This window comes from Mustela lutreola, chromosome 16 (genome assembly GCF_030435805.1).
Source record: "Mustela lutreola isolate mMusLut2 chromosome 16, mMusLut2.pri, whole genome shotgun sequence".
Classification (NCBI taxonomy): Eukaryota; Metazoa; Chordata; class Mammalia; order Carnivora; family Mustelidae; genus Mustela; species Mustela lutreola.
Genome location: NC_081305.1, coordinates 44,168,894 through 44,190,402, shown reverse-complemented (window position 1 = coordinate 44,190,402; position 21,509 = coordinate 44,168,894). Strand labels below are relative to the sequence as shown.

Genomic DNA, 21,509 nt, shown 5'->3' with positions numbered 1-21,509 from the left:
TATAAGGGGGATTACAGCTGACATCTTTTTTTTTAAGTTTTTATTTTAATTCCAGTTAGTTAACATACAGTGTTATATTAGTTTCAGATATATAATATAGTGATCCAACACTTCCATTCATTACCTAGTGCTCATCACAACAATTGTACTCCTTAATACCCATCACCTATTTGACCCTTACCCCTACCCCTCTCCCCTCTGGGAACCTACAGTTTGTTCTCTATAATTAAGAGTCTGTTTCTTGATTTCTCTCTCTCTCTCTTTTTCCCTGCCTCTCTCTTGTCCTTATGCTCATTTGAGTCTTAAATGCCACATATGAGTGAAATCATATGGTATTTGTTTTTCTTTGACTGACTTATTTCACTTAGCATTATACTCCATAGCTCCATCCATGTTGTTGCATATGGCAGGATTTCATTCTCTTTCGTGACTGAATAATAAGCTATTGTATATATGCACCCCAACTTCTTTATCCATTCATCAATCAATGGACACTTGGGCTGCTTCTCTTGTAAATAATGCTGCTATAAACAAAGGGATACATGTGTCCCTTTGAATTAGTGTTTTTATATTCTTTGGGAAAATACCCAATAGTGTGGTTGCTGGGTCATAGGGTAGTTCTATTTTTTTTTTTTTTTTTTAGGATTTTATTTATTCATTTGAGAGAGAGAAAGCATGAGTAGGGGGGAGGGGCAGAGGAAGAAGCAGACTTCTTCCAAGCAGGGAGACCTGAGGAGGGGCTCAATCCCAGGACCCTGGGATCATGACCTGAGCCAAAGGCAGCTGCTTAACCAACCAACTGAGCCACCCAGGTGCTAGGGTAGTTCCATTTTTAATTTTTTGAGGAACCTCCATATTGTTTTCCATAGTGGCTGTAATAGTTTGCATTCCAACCAACAGTTCTCCATTCTTGCCAACGCTTTCTTGTGTTGTTGATTTTAGCCATTCCAACAGGTGTGAGGTGATCTCCCATTGTAATTTTGATTGCATTTCCCTGATGATGAGTGATGATGAACATCTTTTCCCATGTCTTTTGGTGAATTGTATGTCTTCTTTGGAGAAATAACTGTCCTTCAGCCCATTTTTTAATTGGTTATTTGTGTTTTGGCTGTTGTTTTGGCTGTTCTTCATATATTTTGGATATTAACCTTTTATTGGATATATCATTTGCAAATATCTTCTCCCATTCCATAGGTTCCCTTTTACTTTTGTTGATTGTGTTCTTCACTCCACAGAAGCTTTTTATTTTGGTGGTGTCTCAGTAGTTTATTTTTGCTTTTTGTTTCTCTTCCCTCAGAGGACCTATCTAGAAAAAGTTGCTATAGCCAATGTCAGAGAAATTAATGCTTGTGCTTTCTTCTAGGATTTTAATGGTTTCAGATGTCACATTTAGGTCTTTAACCCACTTCAGATTTACTTCTGTATATGGTATAAGAAAGTGGTCCAGTGTCATTCTTGTGCATGTTGCTGTACAGTTTTCCCAGCACCATTTGTTGAAGAGACTGTCTTTTTCCCAGTTGATAGTCTTTCCTGCTTTATTAAAGATTAATTGGCCATATAATTGTAATATGTTCCCCTCTAAACTTACCTTGTTCAGAGTTTTTATCATGAATGGATGTTGTACTTTGTCAAATGCTTTTTTCTGCATCTATTGAAATGATTATATTGTTCTTACTCTTTCTTTTTTTTAATATGATGTATCATGTTGATTGATTTGTGAATATTGAAACACTCTTCCAGGAACAAATCCCACTTGATTGTGGTAAATAATTTTTTAATGTATTTTGTTGATTTGGTTTGCTAGTATTTTGTTGAAGATTTTTGCATCTATGTTTATCAGAGATATTGTCCTGTAATTCTATGTGTGTGTGGTGTCCTTATCTCTTTTTAATATCAGAGTAATGCTTCCTTCATAAGATTAATTTGGAAGTTTTCCTTCCTTATCTATTGTTTGGAATAGTTTGAGAAGTATAGGTATTAACTCTTCTTTAAATCTTTGTTAGAATTCACCTGCAAAGCCATTTGGCCTTGGACTTTTAAACAAAAGTTGGGATTTTTTTGATTACTGATTCAATTTTTTTACTGGCTTTTGGTCAGTTCACATTTTTTATTTCTCCCTGCTTCAGTTTTGGTAATTTATGTTTCTAGGAATTTATCCATTTCCTCTAGGTCGTCCAATTTGTTGGCACATAATTTTTCATAATATTCTCTTATGCTTGTGTGTATTTCTGTGGTGTTGGTTATTTCTCCTCTGCCATTTGTGATTTTATTTTAATCCATTGTCTTTTTTTTTTTTCTTGATAAGTCTGGATAGAGGTTTATCAATTTTACTGATTTTTTTCAATAAGTCAGCTCCTCTTTTCATTAATATGTTCTATCCTTTTAATTCTGTATCATTTATTTCTGCTCTAATCTTTATTATTTCCTTCCTTCTGCTGGTTTAGGTTTTGTTTGTTGTTCTCTTTATAACTTCTTCAGGTGTAAGGTTAGGTTGTTTATTGGAAATTTTTTCTTGCTTCTTGAGATAGACCTGTATTGGTATAAACTTTTCTTTTAGAACTGCTTTTGCTGTATCCCAAAGGTTTTGGACTGTTGTAGTTTCATTTTCATTTGTTTCTATGTGCTTTTAAATTTCTTTTCTGATTTTCTGGTTGACTCATTTGTTGTATAGTAGCAGGTTATTTAATATCTCTTTCTACACACACACAAACACACAACTCACTCACACACTTAAACACTTTCCAGGGGCACCTGGCTGGCTCAGTTGGTAATTGTCTGCCTTCAGCACAGGTCATGATATAAGGGTCTTGGGATTGAATCTCGCATCAGGATCCCTGCTCTGAAGAAGCCTGCTTTTCCCTCTCCCACCCACCATCCCTGCTTGTGTTCCCTCTCTCCCTGTGTCTCTGTCAAATAAACAAATAAGATCTTAAAAAAGAAAAAAAAACGCTCTTTTGAGGTTTTTTTCTCAGATTTGGACTGAGATCTCTGGAGATTTGAAATAAGATCTCACAGGATATGGACTGAGATCTCAGGAGATTTGGACTGAGATCACCTGACTTCCTTGAGTTCTTAGAATATCTGAAATGAGTTCTCATGAGATTTCAACCCAAATCTCTTGAGAATTGCTGGAATTCTCAGGAGATTTGCACTGAGATCTCTTGAGATTTGAAATAAGTTCTCACGAGATTTGGACTGAGATTGTGTGATTTCCCTGAGTTCTCACAATATTTGAAATGAGTTGTCATAAGATTTGTGTAGAGGGGCGCCTGGGTGGCTCAGTGGGTTAGTGCCTCTGCCTTCAGCTCAGGTCGTGATCTCAGGGTCCTGGGATCGAGCTCTGCATCGGGTTCTCTGCTCAGTGGGGAGCCTGCTTCCTCCTCTCTCTCTGCCTGCCTCTCTGCCTACTTGGATCTCTGTCTGTCAAATAAATAAATAAAATCTTTAGAAAAAAAAAAAAAAAGATTTGTGTAGAAATCTCCTGAGAATTGCCGGAGTTCTTAGGAGATTTAGACTGAGATCTCTCGAGATTTGGAATAAATTCATAGGATATTTGGAATGAGTTTTCACAGTATTTGGGTAAAAATCTTATGAGAACTGCCTGAGTTCTCACAAGATTTGGACTGAAATCTCAAACCTCCTTCCAGCGTTTCGCACTGCAGCTGACCACTGCCTCCAGTGGCGGGAGCCTACATTTCCATTTCTCCCAGGGTCTCACAAAGCAGCTTAGCACTGCTTCCAGTGACACAATTCTGCACTGCCATGCCATCAAGCAGGTCTCATAATTCAGCTTTCCACCACTGGAGGCAGTGTTGAGCTCCAGTGCAAAAGATGCTGAAAGGGGGCAGTTCAGCTTGCCACCAAGGGAGGCAGTGCTGAGCTGCAGTGCACTGGACACTGGAAGATGGGCTGCTGGCACGTCTGGACAATGGATGCAGTGGACAGATACAGTGCAAGGCGTGGGAAGGAGAGGCAACGTGGATTTCCTCCATTGGAGGTAGTGCTGAGTTGCAGTCTGAGTGATGGTGGAAGACTTGCCAGTGTGGCTTGAGACCACTGGAGGTAGTTGTGAGCTGCATTGTGAGACTCTGGAAGTGGTGAGTTGCTCTGCAGAGCAAGAGTCACTGGAAGGCATGGCAATGCTGCTTGCCACCACTGGAGGCAGTGACAAGTTGCACTGCAAAAGACGCTGGAAGACGAGTCAGTGCAGCCTGTCAGCGCTGAGGGCGGTGGTGAGGTGCTGGGTGAAAGATCCTGAGAGGTGATGCACTGCAGCTTGTTTCTACAGGATGCAGTGGTGAGCTGTATAATCTGTTTACCCAGGCTCAAGAGTGGTGGTAATAATCCCTAGAGTTGTCCCCCAACTCAGCATTGTGCCTCGTGTCCCCAGGTTTGGTGGTAATGGGCTGTTAGAACGGTGCAGGAGGGACCTCCCAGTGGGGGTCTGGAGCCTGGAGGAAACCAGACCTGACTCACATTGCATTTGGAACCAATGAGTTGAGTGGGGGTTTGTTTTGGTTTTGGAAGAGTAACTTCACTTCCCCAAAAAGGACAATGCATCAGTCAACTTTAGAATGAAACTAATTACTACTTAAGAAACTAGCATGTGTCTCCCCTTCTCCCAGGAACTGGAGCAGATGTGCAGGCCTTAGGTCAAAGGTGCCTTCTTATCCCTGCCTGACAACACTTCCCCATTCTGGCTCCACAAGACCCAAAGTTTTGAAATCAGCCTCTGAGTCAGTCATGCAGCTTGTCCCAGGATGTCAGCCTTCAGAGAAATAAACAGGTATGTTCGGTGCAATGTCACATCCATGTTAAGATGGGAGGTAAAACTTCTCTTTATCCTCAAACCTCCTGAGCATTTCTCTTGTCTCTAGTGGAGCCACAAAGTCAGATGAAGCAGCTGTCAGCAGTCTAGAATGGGTGCCCGAGTTCCTTAGTTTCCCTGCAGGGAACACATGGCAGAGGATCCTATTTTCTCTGCTTCATTTCTGGATTACAAAGGTACTTGGAACATCTCTTTCCGAGGCAATCACTTTGATTAGAAAGGGAAGACAAGATTTACTCTTTGTGTGTTTTTAATATATAATGTGTTCTTTCATCTAATAGTATTTATTCCATTGGGCCTAGATTGTGGTGGTGTGGCCAGCATCTATAGTTAGGTGGCTGTTTGCAGTCAGATAGAGACTTGGATGGTGTCTGGTCATTTGTCAGAGACAAGTGTTTCCTAACTGATTAGTCTTTTCATCCAGAGAGTTACAATGAGGGCAGAGGAAGAATTCAAAATGATTTCAAGGGGCCTTCTATGATTTAAAAGTTAAGCTTGACTTTCTAGTTTCACTCAGTGGATCATCTAGATATCTGGACATGCCGTATTTTCTCTGTAGTTCAAGGGGTGGTGAAGTCAGAAGGAGAGTGTTTGGGAATTTTCCTGGATAGAAACATGCCAGTGGCTTCAAGAGGCTTGGCCTTGGGAACCCTGGGTGGATTTTTGGAACTGCTTGCCTGTCGCTGCATGAGTCAGGTTATCCCACAGGTTTTCCAGTCCCTCTTTAGGGAATTGCTTGCAGGAAATGTTGTGCATAAAGCGGAACCCTCCTGCACTGTTGGCGGGAGTGCGGGCCGCTGCAGCCACTCTGGAACTGAGTGTGGTGGTTCCTCCAAAAGCTAAGAATCAAACAACCGTAGGATCCAGCAATCGCACTTCTAGGTATTTACCCAAAGGACACAAAAATGCACATTCAGTGGGGGTCCAAGCCCCGTGGTGTTTGTAGCAGCATGAATAACAACAGTAAAACTGTGGAGGGAGTCCCAGTGTCTGTTCACTGGTGAACGGAGAAAGAAGATGTGGGAGACAGATACACAATGGAACAGGACCCAGATTCCCAAAGAACAAAACCTCTGTCCGCAAGGATGCAGGTGGACCGAGAGTGGGTTAAACTAAGCAAAATCTGTAAGGAAAAACAAAACCCACTGACTTCGCTCCGCTGGACTTTCAGAAAGAACACAGATGACCATAGCGGAGGAGGACAGGCACATGCGGAGGCAGACTCAACTTTAGAGCACAAATGGGGGTTGCTGGAGGCAGGGGCACGAGGGGAAGGGGTAACTCGGTGGCGGCTACAGGAAGGGCACTTGCGATGAGCCCCGGCTGTTGTCTGCAGGTGAGGAATCACGAAATTCTCCCCCTGAAGCAAAGGAATGAACACTGCATGGAAACGAACTGGAATTGAAGTCAATGAAGGAAAAAAACCATGTTGTGCTTCATGAAGAGCTAGGTAGAAATGGAGCGTTTTCCATTCTCCTGTTCTGTAGATGATAGTTTTCAAACACCCCGGGATGGGCTGTGCTAGTTTCTGATGGCACAAGGAGTCCTCGGAGAGCTGCTGTGAAAGGTTCAGATCTCAGAGCACATTCACGCTCCATTGATGCGCCGCTGGCTCTGTTTGCCCAGAGGGGAAGGTGAGTGCTGAGAAATAGGACAGAAGAGGAAAGGAGGCGTTCACCATTCAGGAGGGAGCCTTCTGCCTCTCATGAAAGCCTTGGGCCAGTGTAATTTTGGAAAGGGCAGATCCTGGAGTTTTGTGGCATACAGGAGAGTTCCAGGTCTGGAGAGAGCTGCCAGGTGTCCCGGAGGAGAGCAGAGTGCATTCTTCAGGAGGCTGTGTTTCCTCCGGGTGACAGTTGTGACAGGTCAGGGTGGTGAGAAGGTTCCTGGCTGAGGACAGGTGAGGCCCAGGTGGAGAGCTGGCAGAGCACCTTCTTCTGAGCCACCAGCCTCACCCAACATGCACAACCTCACCGTCTGTCCCTGTCACTCCGGTTCAGACCTCTCCTTGTTGCCAGGCCGAGATGCTGGTTTGTCTTTTGTTCTTTGTGTGTGGGTGATGTTTCAAAAGTTAGATGGTGGGAATAATGGGTTGTCAGAACATCTGCTCTTTTATTTCCTGCTCTTTTTCAATCACTGAAGTGAATCAGACCTGCTAGTGGAAGAAGCAGTCTATGTGGTTTCTTTTTCCTGTTTTGTTTTTTAAGATTTTATTTATTTATTTTATAGACAGAGATCACAAGCAGGCAGAGAGGCTGGCAGAGAGAGAGGGGGAAGCAGGCTCCCTGAAGAGCAGAAAGCTTGATGCGGGGCTCAATCCCAGGACCCCTGGACCATGACCCGAGTCAAAAACAGAGGCTTTAACCCACTGAGACACGCAGGTGCCCCTCTTTTTCCTGTTTTAATTAAATAATGGGAAAACAATCTTCTGAAATAGTTAAAGAATCCTTTGTGGGTGTTCATGTTTTTCTCTTCCATGAAGCACTTTCTGGTATTAGAAATTATTTTTTAGGAGTGCCTGGGTGGCTCAGTTGTTAAGCCTCTGCCTTTGGCTTGGGTCATAATCCCAGGGTCCTGGGATCAAGTCATGCATTGGGCTCCCTGCTTAGGCTCCCTGCTTCTCCCTCTCCCACTTCCCCTGCTTGTGTTCCCTCTCTCGCTGTGTCTCTCTCTGTCAAATAAATAAATAAAATCTTAAAAAAAATATCTTTCCAGATTTTTTTCTTGGGGTTGACTTCTAGTTTATAGTGCTATGGTCAGAAAAGATGCATGGTATGACTTTGAGCTTCTTGAATTTGTTGAGGCTTGTTTTGTGGCCCAAGATGTGATCTATTCTTGAGGATGTTTCGTATGCTCTTGAAAACCCTCTGCTGTTTTAGGATGAAGTGTTCTGAATATATCTGTTAAATCCATCTGGTTCAGTGTGTCATTCAAAGCCATTGTTTCCTTGTTGATTTTCTGTTACAGTTAACATCTTAAACCTATAATAGTCTAGCTTGAATTAATACTAACTTTGCCTCAGTAGCATACAAAAACTCTCTTCCTTTATAGCTCTGCCACCCTCTTATTATTGTCACAAATTATGTTTTTATACCTGGGTGCCATCAACAGAGACTTATAATTATTGCTTCATTATTGTCTTTTAATTCATATAGGAACTAATACAATTATAGAACAAAAATATATGAACACTGACTTTTTCTTAAATATTTTATGTATTTATTTGATAGAGAGAAAGCATTAGAAGGGAGAGGGTCAGAGGGAGAAGCAGACTCCCTGATGAACAGGGAGCCTGATGCGGGACTCAATCCTGGGACTCCAGAATCATGACCTGAGCTGAAGACAGTTGCTTAACCAACTGAGATACCCAGGCACCTGAACACTGATTTTTATATTTATTTATATAATTATCTTAACTGGTGTTCTTTATTTCTTCATGGGATTGAGTTATTGTCTAGTGACATTTTAATTTCTGTCTGAAAGACTCTCTTCTGATAATTTTTTGTTGAAAACCAGAACTCCTGACATTATAATGTGGCAACTCTGGAGATCATATTTGCCCCCTTACCCTGGGTTTACATTGGCTGCTTGTTATAGTTGTTGATGTCCATTTGTGACTTTTCTGAATGAACTTTGCAAAGTCTAAATCTTTCATCATATATGGCCATGGAAGTCTCTGTTCTATTGGTTTGTGGGGAACTAGTGATCAATAGAAATTTTCTTTACCTGTAACCAAAAACAATCCCCTAGTTTTTGAAGATGGTGTGTGTGTGTGTGTGTGTGTGTTTTGGCGCACTTTCAGTACTTAAGCATTTTGCAACTATGCCTTAACTTTCATTTCCTGGTTAGACAGAGCCTGAAGGTAAATCAGAGGTGAATCTTTGGGTCTTTTCTAGAAACAACTCACAACAATACAAATAAAAATAACACAATCCTGGAATCGTTGTCCTACATTCTTCCCACTGAGCCAGCCAGTTGCCCCCAAAAGTCACTTCTTTCTAAGATAATCTATAAATTCTAGGCAATCTCAATCAGAATACTAGCATCAGTTTTTAATAATAGAATTGACTAGCTCATTCTAATTCTCAGTTGGAAGACAAAAGGGTCCTGAAGAGCCAGAAAAAAAATGGAAGATAATTATATAATGGAAGGATTTGCCTTATCAGATCCCATAAAGCTTCAGCATGGTTTTGGGACAGTAACACAAACATAAAAGAGAGATGGAAAGAATGGTTGTTCTGTTAAAAAAAAAAATTGGTGTGTGGACAGCTGTTTATCCATGGTGGGGGGAATGGTTACATCTCTACTTCACACCATGCTCCCTTCTGCAGCACATATACTAAAATTGGGATGATATAGAGAAGGTTAGCATGGCCATTGCATAAGGATGACATGGAAATTCATCTGTACCTTACACTGTACCCCGAAAATCAACTGCAAAAGAAATGTAAAAATCAGAAACTTACAGAATTAGAAGAAAATAAAGAAGTGCATATTTTTAAATTTGAAGGATAAGAATACTTTTGCATGTAAGAAACAAAATTCAGTATCCATAAAGAGAGCGATAAATGTAATTTAGTAAAAATTGAATATTTTAAAAGTCCAACGATGGGGTGCCTAGGTGGCTCAGTTGGTGGACGACTGCTTTTGGCTCAGGTCATGAACCTGGAGTCCCAGTATCAAGTCCCACATCGGGCTCCAAGCTCCATAGGGAGTCTGCTTCTCCCTCTGACCTTCTCCCCTCTCATGCTCAGTCTCACATAAATAAATAAAATCTTTAAAAAAAGAAAAAAAAGTCCAATGATGCCATCCCTTCCAGCCAAGATGTGTACATTGAAATTGAAAGCTCTGCAACCAATTCCAATTCAGGCCAAGGGAGCAGAGACTGGGGACTAATGTCTCCTCAAACCCCCCCCTAGGGGAGAGCTGCTCCTGGTACAGAGAGGGAAACCTGATTAGGCAAATGTATGGTATAAAAATAAAGATACTGCCTTAGTTGATGCATCTCCCACCCTTTCCACCTGCCACCCTGCCCCAAGCTTCTACCATGCTCCAATTCTGTCATCTCCCCAAGTGTCTCAATTTAAAACCTTGAGGAAAAGACACATCTAATCACAGCCTGGCGAACCTGAGTGGCTCAGTCTGTTGGGTGCCTTGGCTCGGGTTGTGATCCTGGGGTTCCTGGGATAGAGCCCTACGTCAAACTCCCTGCTCAGCTGGGGAGTCTGCTTTTCCCTCTACCTCTGCCCCTCTCCTGCTAATTCCCAGTCTCTCTCTCTCTCTCTATCTCTCCCTAAAAAAAAGAAGAAAAAAACCAGAAGAAGAAGATGAAGATGAAGAAGATGAAGATTGAAAGTCCGGGTGAGGCGCCCAGAGCAAGCGTTCCTGCCAGGAATACCGCGAAAAACCGGTTATTCTTTGTAGGCGTGTTGGCTGCAAACGCTTTTTATTGGTCAACGAGAGGTGAGCCCGCCTCCTTTGCACATCCATTGGCTAGGAGCTCTGTCTATATTTGAGATACCTGCATTCTTCCTTTCTTTCCCTGTGTTGCTTTCAAACGGAGTCCAGTGTATTTAACTGTGTCTCCCATTGACCACTGTTTCTGGAGGCCTGCCTCCAAATGAAGGCACAGGCAAACACGAGGCCGGAAGAAGCTGGACAGGCAGGTGGCATTGAACGTGGTTCCAGAGCTTTACGTTGTGCTGGCAAGAGATCGCCGGACGTGGGATGCTGGGGACCAGCGCCGCGTGAAGTCCTCTGGGTCAGTCCTGTGTGCCTGGGAATTCGGCAGTCGCGGTGGCGAGGGTCCCAACTCGGGCTCTATACTCAAGCAGTAAACCTACAGCTCTTTCTGCTTTCCAACCGGACTTGGTGGGCACCTGCACAGAGACTGATCTACAGGGTTTCCCACCTCCGACTAGCAGGGTCTTGATATTAAAAGGAAAAGAGGGCATTTTCCAGCCCACCCAGGTAAAATGCCCGTTTATTTTCTGGCAGGTGGCTTTTTGTTTGTTTGTTTGTTTGTTTGTTTAATATTTTATTTATTTATTTGACAGAGAGCACAAGCAGGGAGAGGGACAGCGAGAGAGGGAGAAGCAGACTCCCCACTGAGCAGGGAGCATGTTGCAGGCAGGGCTGGATCCCAGGACCCTGAGATCAGGACTTCAGCAGAAGGCGGATGCTTAACCGACTGAGCCATCCGGGCGCCCCTTGGCGTGTGTTTTTTGCAGGACGCCCTTTGTGAAGCCTTGGTGGATGGATTCAAGTTTATTAAATGAATAAATTCCTGGTTAAGAGTGCATTGAGGGGCGCCTGGGTGGCTCAGTGGGTTAAGCCTCTACCTTCAGCTCAAGTCATGATCTCAGGGTCCTCCGAGCCCCGCATGGGGCTCTCTGCTCAGTGGGGAGCCTGCTCCACACACCCCCCACCTGCCTTTCTGCCTGCTTGCGATCTCTGTCAAATAAATAAATAAAATCTTAAAAAAAAAGTGCATTGATACCATAGCGCCCCAACATTCCAAAAAAAAAAAAAATCCAATTCTTGTTAGCTGTGTTATTTAGTGGAACATCTGTGATAAGGACAGCCAGTTACAGTGGCTTTGGGGATTTTATGCTATTAATGAAACCGTTTAGTTTTGATTGGCTTAAGCTTCATAAAATTTATTTTGAGAAATTGCTGTGAAAGGCACAACAAGTTACTTTGGAATTCTTTTAAGTTCCTGACTTTGATACCTCAGTATTAGTATTATTTACTATTATTTTTAACATTATTTTTGGGGCAGATGTACATAGTTTTTGTAGAAAGAACAGCCAGTTAAGGAGGTTATGGGATTTTTGGTTTGTTTAAAAACTATAACCCTGGTTTGATTCTTTTAGTAATAGGTAATAGCACCACCTTCCCAAATCCTTTAAAATATTACTCAGTGGATCTTTAATTTTTGTAGGATTTATTTCATAGCTTTGGATGAGAGACCTCATGCAGGCTTAGGTACCCATGCCAAATGAAATTTTATCCTTGGGTATGATGCATTTTCTTCTTTGACATGCATTAGTTTAGAAGTGTGTTTAGTTTCCTGAGTTTTCCTTTTCTCCCTGTTCTTCTGCGGTGTCCAGCTTAGAACAAATACTGACAGAAAAGAATAACCTGAGGGATTTGGAGAGATACTTTTTACTTACCATTGAGATTGATTTTTAGTCATTGTGCATCAGGCACAGGCCTGGGAGGCCAACATTCAGATCTCAGATCTAATCTTTATTATCTGTCTGACCTTGAACCCACCCATGAGCTTCTCTGTGGCTTTGATTCCTCATGGGGAAAATGGTAGCCTCCAGAGTGACTTGCTGCCAGCTTCACGTTGATGATCCAGGGGAAGGGCCTGGCCTCCATCCCTCCTTGCTACTCCAGCCTTTGTCTTGTTAATTGAAGAAATACTGCCATAAACACATCTTGGAGATGTGTCTGGCTTTTACCCTCCTAAGGGTTTATGGAGAAACCCCTTCACATTTGCAATTGCTTCCTCTGGTGTCTGTCATTCCTAACCCACCTGACTCGATCTGGTATGATCTTAATTGTGTGTGTTTGCATAGATAGAATTTTGGCTTACCTGTCTCTTCAGAGTCTGATTTCCCCTACCCCCTAATCCAGGATGTGGAGTTTCTCTGGACTCCTTCCCAGCCCATCCTAGACTCCTGTCCTCTTCCCCCTCCCTCCCCATCACTGCAGCTTTATTGCTTAAACATTTCATAACGGACATCCCTTTCTGACTTTGTATTATGTTAAATTATATTGATATCCTCTGGGTGTCTGTGCTGTATTACAGTTCATGGAGGCAGGTGGGCCTACGGAAGAATTTGCCTTCTGTTGCTGAAGGAGGGGTCACAGAGAGTTGTTGAGCAGAGATGGGGAGACACTGGGCTGATGTTTCTTTAAGGGTTGCCCTAAGGGGGGGGGGGCTGGACCTCCTCAGGCAAATCTTGTTTTTATTCTTTTAGGTCTGAATTGTGGGGAAATCTTGTAGAGATTGAAGAGGTAAGTCTAAGCCTTCAACATTCACATTGAGAAAGGCACAGGAGAGGGCTGCAGTTTTGGCTGGCAAAATGGTAGATAGGTGGACAGGAAGAAAATATAACCCAGAGGGAGAAGAGAAAATGCCACTCAGAGATCAGGGCAAAATCCCAAAGTGTCTCTTTCCCTGTGGTTATCACCAGGATGTGGATTCCCCTCCCAGCTCCACCCCTGCAGTGCCAGTGAAGGACAGCGGAGCTGTGGGGATGAGGGTGTGATTGGTCCATTCAAATGCACACACAGATACAGGCGTGGCACCTCCTGGCCCCGCTGCCCCACTGGGGAAGTTCAGTGCTTCTCAGTGCGCAGCATATCTTTATTTTCAGTTGACACATCTGGTCTATATGGCACCTGCTGGTTTGGTTTTGATCTCATGTCATGGTGATAATTGAGACAGTGACGCTTAACACTTTAAAATTCTTTAGTTTGCGGGTATGTGCTTGGGAGATAGTTTTTTATTTTTTTATTTTTTTTTAAAGATTTTATTTATTTGGCAGATAGGGAGCAAGCGAGAGAGCACACGCATGGGGAGCAGAAGGCAGAGGGAGAGGGAGAAGCTTCCTGCTGATGACCTGAGCTGAAGGCAGACACTTAACTGGCTGAGCTCTCCAGGTGCCCCTGGAGTGTATTTTATCCCTACACCATTTCTCGATTCAGACAGACTAGCTGTGTTTCTAGTGCTTAATAGCCACATGTGATGCGTCATTGGACAGCTCTAGGGAACGATTTTATGAACTCACTCCACCTCTCTTCTTGCCTCCTTTATTCTCATGGACCTCCACATCCCTGGAGCCTGTGACTCCTGCCTCTGTTTCCTCTCTTGCCATTTGTTGCATTCCTTTTCTGATACAGAGACTCATTTCCAGTCTTAATATTCTGCCCTGATTTCTTCTGTCTTACTTTCCTTTGAGAATCACAGGTTTTTTTTTTTTTTCTTTTATCCTTCATCTCAGCCTTTCCCCATAAGATGTGCCATGCTTTTTTGTCTTGGTTGGGCATTTATTGGCATTACTTACTAATAATCATTTTCTTTGTCCCATCAGTTACATTAAACACTTGCCCCGTTTTTTTTCACAGATCTTTCTTGACAGATCTCCAGATTAATTTTAGAGTTAAACTGGAAAACTGGAATGCATGAATTTAGAGGTGTGTAGCCCCCTTATGCTTATGTTTCTGCCTTGATTTTTAAAATAGCATATGTAGCTATATATATATTTTAGAATATAAGATCTCTTAACTATTGCTTTGCTTGTTGACTATTTTTAATAATTATTTTTATATCTTTTACATCTTTTAATATCTTTTCTATGTGTTTTAGGGTTTCCATTAAACTGATATAAAATTTTGTGTTTTTTTTTAAATGAAAAATAAACATTTATTTTAAAAAATTTCTACTCGAGTGGATATTTTTACCTAGGAAAGTCCATAAAAATGGGCATATTAGTGATGTTCCTTTCTGTGCTATAATGGAATGTTATCAGGAAATAGGGTGTCAGATACCAGGGATGGTAGAAAGTAGGGGTTCTCAGAGTGCCAGTGTTCTGGGTTTTTTGGAAGGTCTATGTGGGTCCGGTGGTTGGGCATATCACTACCTGCCTCAGTGGTACATTTTATTTGTAGACATGATGCTGTCAATGTTCTTTCAGCATCTTGGAGGTTTTTACGTTTGAGAAGTTTCCAGAAAACGCCCTACACCCAGGGTTCAAGTCCCTTCTGTGGCCAATTTGCTCTTTCGTTCCTCCCCCTGACCTGGTGTTAGAGTAAAGCCCAGTGTGCGGCTTGGACCTGCAGCATCAGTGTTGCCTGGAAACTTGTTAGCAATGCAGATTCTCAGGTGCCATACAGACACTGAATTAGAAACTTGGGGGGAGGCCCAGCAGTCTGTGTTTACTAAGCCCCCCACATGCGTCTTTTGCAGCAGCTTTTGAGAAGCTTTGTATCAGGCAATGTTTGAGTTCATGCTGACTCAGTCACAGATACCCATGTCTGCTCACTGCCTGGCCTTTGAGCCACCATCTGGATCCCCTGGGAATCCCTTCCCTAGAGTTTCTAATCCCTCCTCCTTGAAGTCTGTCTTGCACAGCCTCTGCACTTCCTGGTTTTTGCTTCTCATGAGTTCTGGGGTATGTACATCCGTGTCTGTGAGGCTGTGGGAGAAGTGGCCCAGGCCGGAGTAGGCATCTACTGCTGCGGGGGGTAGTAACGTGTTCAGAAGGGGGCGAGGAGCTGTGTTTATGTCTGACTAATACTCTCTAACTGCTTTGTCTTTCCTTCATCTCCTGTTGACTTCACAACCTGACTGGAGCTTGTGTAAACATCTCTACTGAGTGGCGCACAAATACAAGTATTTGCGTGAACATATACAGTCTACATATGTGGGTCCACTCCCCTTACATTATCATTTACTTATCCATTACTACGACTCTCCGTGATTCCTCTACTTTATTTTCTGTCTCTGTGATTACTTGCTGTTCCCATGATTTCTCTACCTTATTTTCTGTCACTGTATCCATCTCTACTTGAATGTATATAAATAGTTTATTATAAAGGTATATAAGTATTATGTTTACTTTGTGTTTTTTTCTCTCACTATGGAACCTCCAGCCTGCTGGAGTTTCACTGTGGGACCAGTAGGTCCCTTTGGGAGGCCCTTGCTTCTCCTGATCTCTGCAGCGGGACTGCCTTCTCCGGCTAACTCTTTAGGAACAGAAGGTGTTGCCTGCCACCCTGTGGCTGCAGGTGACATAGCAGAGGTGTGTGCAGCCATTTTTTACCCTTGAACCCGAATTTCCACTTTAGTAGATTTAAGGGTTACGTGTCTTTCTTTTTCTTTCTTTTTTTCCCCCTTCCTCCCTTCCTCCCTCCCTCTTTCTTTCTGTATTACCTTTGCTTCTTTTTTAAAGATTTATTTATTTGACAGAGAGACAGTGAGAGAGGGAGCACAAGTAGGGGGAGTGGGAGAGGGAGAAGCAAGCTTCCAGCTGAGCAGAGAGCCCCAGAATCTTGGGATCATGACCCGAGCTGAAGGCAGACACTTAATGACTGAGCCACCCAGGCATCGCCCCCTTCCTCTCTCTCTCTCTCTTTGTTTGTGTGTGTGTGTGTGTGTGTGTGTGTGTGTGTGTGACAGGATTGTGCTTATTTCCCCCATCTCCCTCTTGAGGGACTATTTGCTGTCACTCCCCATTTGTCTGCTCCCCATTTGCCCATCACCTGCTGATTATATCCATGTTCTCCCCCCATCTGTGTGCAGGATGGGAAAGGCTCTCCACTTGACTCCATTTTTTATTCAATGCCAACCCCTGAATATACCTTTCAGGGGTATCTGTCATATTCCAATCTAGCCACGATCCTTGTGTGCACACCTCCCAAAAGACCGTCTCTCTGTAATGATTCTGTGCACAAACTGCCCTCCTCCCTGCCTCCTGCATCCCCATAAATGCTCCACCTCCACACTCATCTGATTATTTCTTTCCTCTCTCATATCCTACTTTAATGTTAGTTTTCTGACCTGAAAGGTGATTACTACTCCTTTGTTTTCGGCCTTAATTTCTAGGTCATAGATCACTTTCAGGCTAAATTCTCACAGAATTCAGAGAAATATTTTACTTACTAGATTACAGTTTATTATAGAGAGATAATATAAGAACAACCACATGGGAGAGATGCATAGGGCAAGGTACAGGGAAGGGTCACAGAACTTTCATACTGAGTGCACCCCCTCCCCAAATCTCCATCAACCTGGAAGCTCTCTAAACTCCCATTGTTTGGGGGTTTTATGGATGCTTCATTACACAGGCATGATTAAGTCATTGGCCACTAGTGACTGATTCAACCTCCAGTCCCCTTTCCTTCTCCGAAGGAAAGAAAGGGGAGTAAGTTCGTAGAGTCACATCATCACCTGACCTGCTGTTGTATTATGTTTGCCTTTTTAAGGTAACCTATCAGCCTGGCTCTCTCTTCACTGTGTACACACATGTCTACATGCAGGGATCTGGATTATCTCAGGATCCCACCTCCAACCACCTCCCACTCCCTGCACCTCAATCCCTTCTCTAACACTCTCAGTTCTTCCATTTCATGTTTCCTCTTCACAGCCCCGTGCCTGATTTTGGTTCTTATTGAGTTCTGTCAACAAGCATTCCACATTCATGGATATAAAACCCTCTGTGAGCTGTGCCACCAGGATTGGAATAGGGCACAAGGCTGATCCTTCCTGAACATCATCCTATTGGGGTAGGCTGATACTAACATGCAAACTGTTTTTTTTTTTTTTTTTAACTTTTCCAAGTAAAGGGATATTGGAAGAGATTCTGGAGTGGGATGTGAAGATTCAAGAGTAGTCTTTGAATATTTGCATCATCATGATAGGTCTGGGAGGTGCTTTGTGGGTGTGGTTTGGGAAGTTCAGATATCAGGGAATTGTGGATATTAAGGAAGTCAGGAAAGAAAGGATAACTCACAATGCAACAATTCTGGATAAGCTCCCAAAGTCCTGTTTCTGGCTACTTAATGCCAGAAGCCAGGCCCTCACTTCCTATCAAGACTACAGGCCAATAAGTGCCAATGAGGTTCATATAATGTCAGATCTATTCATGCATTTCCCTACAGCTGGGACTTTGAGGGCAAAATATGAGGGGGCACCAGAAAAACTCCAAGATAAGCATTTTGAGGTAGTATCTTTGAAAATAAAAATTAATGCAAAAAAAAAAAAAATTCATGGTGAACGAAACTGTCATGTTCTGTTTCCTCTTCATACCGATGCCCCCACCTCCCAACCACAACCCTGGTAAGTTTCCTCTAAGTGGCACCTGTCACGTGGCTTCTAAAAACAACAACAACAACAACAAAAAAAACCAACCACCACCACCACCCAGGGATTTCTGGATCAAGTCACACTTTCTCATCACACTACTACTTCTATCACTAGGGGGCCGTTTGCTCTTGGCCTCAGTCCTCCTTCCCCATCCACAAATATCTCCGAGATACAGGACCAGAGCCATCCACCGCTATGCAAGGAGTTAGCCCAAGCCAATCCCGCTCTCCTAGAAAATAGCCTTGGCGTTCCCTGTGCGGACTGCCGCACCAAGGCCGGTGTCGCTCCTATCCCGGAGTCCCAGCAGAGCATCACTCCACGGCTTCGTCCCCCAAAAGCTTTGCCCTGAGCCGCGCCCACTCGCTCCAATCTGGACCCTGGTTTCTGCTCCTGGAAGGGCACACAGGGCGGAGCCTTGACATGGGTTACCCCCCAGCTCACCCGCGCTGCTGAAGGTCAGCGCGCAGTCTGTCCCATCCGCCTCCGTAACACCGGTGGGGCGCCAGGACCACATTTTCTAGAATCCTAAGGGATTTCTGCGACTCTCGTGGTCCGCGAGATCTCACTGGCCTTCGGAGGAAAAACATGCACACCTTGCGGTTTGGGCATCTTAACAGTGAGCTCCTAAACTTCGTTGTATGTGACGCGCAGATGTCAGAGTCACCCTGCCACCACAACCTCTCCATCCCAAAGACTACACTTTCCAGGGGCCCGCGCGGCCACTTCCGCTGTCCGACGCGCTCTCCTAGCTGTGGCGTTGACGTGGCAGGAGCGCTTCCGGTTGGTGGGTCCCGCCCACTCGCTAGTTGGCGGCTTGGGAAGCCTCTGTCTTCGGGTAGTTCTCCCAGTTCTGCGCTTACTTAGTTACCGAGCGTCAGCCTCGAGATCTGCAACGTGCGCCTCGCGTTCTGTGAGTGCCCTATAGTCATTGCCTTGTCAGTCAGCACGTCCTTCTGCTTGTCCCTGTTTTACTCGTGAGGACACAGGTTGCCCCTGAACTCGGGCGCTCTTCCGTAGGCACCTCCAGACCAGTATCTTTTCATTCCAGCCCATAGAGTTAGAGACAGACCCTTATTCCTCTGCTGGGGGACATGGGCTTCATTCCCTGGCCAGAGCTTGGGCTGTACTTGAGGGTGCTCTGTCACTCTGAACCCCTTTCCCAGGGCTCTGGAGGGGGATTGCATTGTGCTGGTGATTTCTGTGACACTGACCCCCTAGGTGTGGGACTACGGCACATACCCGCCTTGACTCCCGGGGAGGGGCTTTTCCATCTAGGAACGCTCTCGTTTCTCTTCATATCCCCAGATCTATCTTCTGAGACTTTGCCCTTCTCCAGGGAGAGCATTCAGGAGACCAGGAAAATGGCCACGGGGCTCCTGAAAGCAAAAAAAGAGGTGAGAATTTTCATCAAATTCCATGTTGGCTGCCATCAGGATGCATCTGTTACTTTTTCTTGCACTGCAGGCTGTCTTGTTGATATTGGGCAAAGTTCCCGCCTGTTCCTGGAGGAGGGGTGGCTCATCTTACATGGGAGTCCTCCCATCAGCGTTCCTTTCCGCTCCATCCATATCTCAGTCATCCGCGAAGTGGTCAGTTGTAAACAACACACGGAGCAGTTTAAATAAAAATACAGGAACATCCAAGCTTGACTGTCCAGTGGTAGGGGTGCAAGACAGGGCCAGCAGAGATGCTTATGACCTGAAGTGGTTAGGGAGGGCTTCTGCAAGAAGTAGGGCTCCCTGAACGGCCCCTGAGGGTTTGTTAAGTTGGAGAGTTGGCAGAGCAGAAAGGAGAGAAGGAAGTATGGTTAGCCTGAGGCTGGCCACACTGCCCTTGCTACAGTGTGGGAAGATTGTAGTAACTAATGGCGTTATTTAAGGTTGATTTTTAACTATGTGCTGGTGAAGATACAGACACGTGGAACAGAGGAGAGCTTGATGGTCTGAGCTGAATTTTTTATTGAGAGCGTTTTCCACATCTGGCAATGGGAGATTTCACCAGAAATTCTGGATTGCCTGCCTCTCTGAAAACAAATTGCACTGTGGTGTCAGGGAATTCATACTGAACAGTGTCTTCATTTGGACAGGTCCTGCAGAGTTTACTTGTGCACTTTCCACAATATCTTCCAAACTGAGATTGAAACCACTGACCAGCTAACATTTGGCCTGCCTCCCTCATTTATATTACCTACCTCGCCCCTGAAGGATTTTCATTTTCCACCTCTTAGTCTCGGTGGCTAGGTTGAGTACCAGACTGAGGAATATAGATTTTGTCTTTGAATAATCTAGATTTTGAAGGATTTGGGGAAAGAATTTGTCATAAGGAAATCAATGACGTGGATTTATAGGAACTTAAGGGGAAACTTTCTAACCCCTGTGAATGGTGGCTATGATGACCTGGACTTAACTGAATGTGATTAACATTTATTGAGCACCAGCAAAGTTGCCAGGCTGGCTTACTCTCAGTTTTGATATGCATTAACTTGGTTATTTCAGATCTTCCTTGACTATCCTTATGAAAAAAGGAAAGTTTAAACAGGAAATGAGACCTCAATTTATTCTTTTTTTTTTCCTCTGTGATCTTGATTTATTCTTAATCCTGGTCCTTTGTGGTAAAGATTTACAATCGCCTGGATGTTATCAAAACAACTTGGAGAGTTCTGTGTTTCTCATTTTATTTCCTTCATTTGAAAGTGTTAGTACCAAGAATTAATAATAAATCTAGTTCAGGGAATTTCCGAAGGTAACATTGAATATTTTGTGTGTATTTTCTTCACTACTCATAATGTTAATGGGAAAGCATTCTGATTTCCTGGGAAAAGTCAGGCATTTGTGTGAGTTGATTTTTTTCCTGCCCCTAATACTTAAAAAAAATAAAATTGGGAGAATTGATCAAAGGGTACAAGCATTTGAATGGATAAGTTGTTTAAGATGAAACTTCTTGTGCCTAGAGGAGTACCCGACACATACAAAATGTTGAGTGCATAGAGGAACAACAGCCTTAAATAAATTTGAAGGACTTAAGTAGCAAAGACGTTTCTGTTGTTTGTATTGATATATTATTTAGGGCATATTAATTAACTACATATTTCAGAGGATTTGAGTAGACTGTCTAGGTACTCTGATATGGATGACATCTGAATTATACAAAGCAATTTAGACAGATACACAGTAAGGGTATTAGGGCACTGTCAAGGACCTTTGCCTGAGAGAATAAATTGGAATTTGTAACAAATGAGATGGGCTTGCAGGCACATGATGTTACTAATCCTTAGCATTTTTTCACTGATTCCATTGAACAAATTTGCTGTCTACTGTGTGCAGAATACTTGATGGACGACAGTGACAGTCAGTAATGTGTAAAGGTACAGCCTGTACACTTGTGGGCCTTCCATTTTATTTTGGGATTCTGTTACCATTGGGGTTTTGTTTCATTTTACACACACTCACACACACACAAACACATTTTGACAGACCTTAATGATAAAATCAGTATATTAAAGCTAGTGCCAGTGGCACCTGGGTGGCTCAGTCCGTTAAATGTCTGCTTTCAGCTCAGGTCATGATCCTGGGGTCCTGGGATCGGGTCCCAAGTCAGGCTCCCTCCTCAACTGGGGAGCCTGCTTCTCCCTCTCCCCTCTGCTCATGTTCTCTCTCATAATCTCTGTTGCTATCGCTGTCTCTCTCAAATAAATACATAAATTAAACATTTTTTAAAATAAAAAAAATAAAGCTGGTGTCAGCTCTCTACCCAGACCCATATTTTATCGGTGGAGGAACAGCCAATATTTAAACCACTGGA

The 21,509-nt window shown here is 43.5% G+C and overlaps 1 protein-coding gene, 1 long non-coding RNA gene and 1 other non-coding gene across 9 annotated transcripts in view; all 3 read left to right on the top strand.

The window, feature by feature from the left end:
• Positions 1-14,172, top strand: part of LOC131818973 (uncharacterized) — a 36,720-nt gene extending 22,548 nt beyond the window's left edge. For 4 of the 6 annotated variants that reach the window (XR_009348991.1, XR_009348992.1, XR_009348989.1 and 1 more), the window contains 2 exons: positions 4,626-4,786; positions 10,133-14,172. This is a non-coding gene — a long non-coding RNA (uncharacterized LOC131818973). The remainder of the gene's footprint in view (positions 1-4,625; positions 4,787-10,132) is intronic. The other 2 variants (XR_009348990.1, XR_009348993.1) reach the window with 2 other exon arrangements.
• On the top strand, positions 9,144-9,250 carry LOC131819000 (U6 spliceosomal RNA). Its single transcript, XR_009349007.1, has one exon. It is a non-coding gene; the product is annotated as a U6 spliceosomal RNA (small nuclear RNA).
• Positions 14,173-18,492: 4,320 nt separating the features above from the next.
• The window catches only part of ZNF875 (zinc finger protein 875), a 37,466-nt gene continuing 34,449 nt past the window's right edge, over positions 18,493-21,509 (top strand). For both annotated transcript variants that reach the window (XM_059153777.1, XM_059153775.1), the window contains exons 1-2: positions 18,493-18,618; positions 19,014-19,102. In XM_059153777.1, coding sequence (XP_059009760.1) covers positions 19,070-19,102 — 33 coding nt within the window. In that variant the 5' untranslated portion in view covers positions 18,493-18,618; positions 19,014-19,069. The remainder of the gene's footprint in view (positions 18,619-19,013; positions 19,103-21,509) is intronic.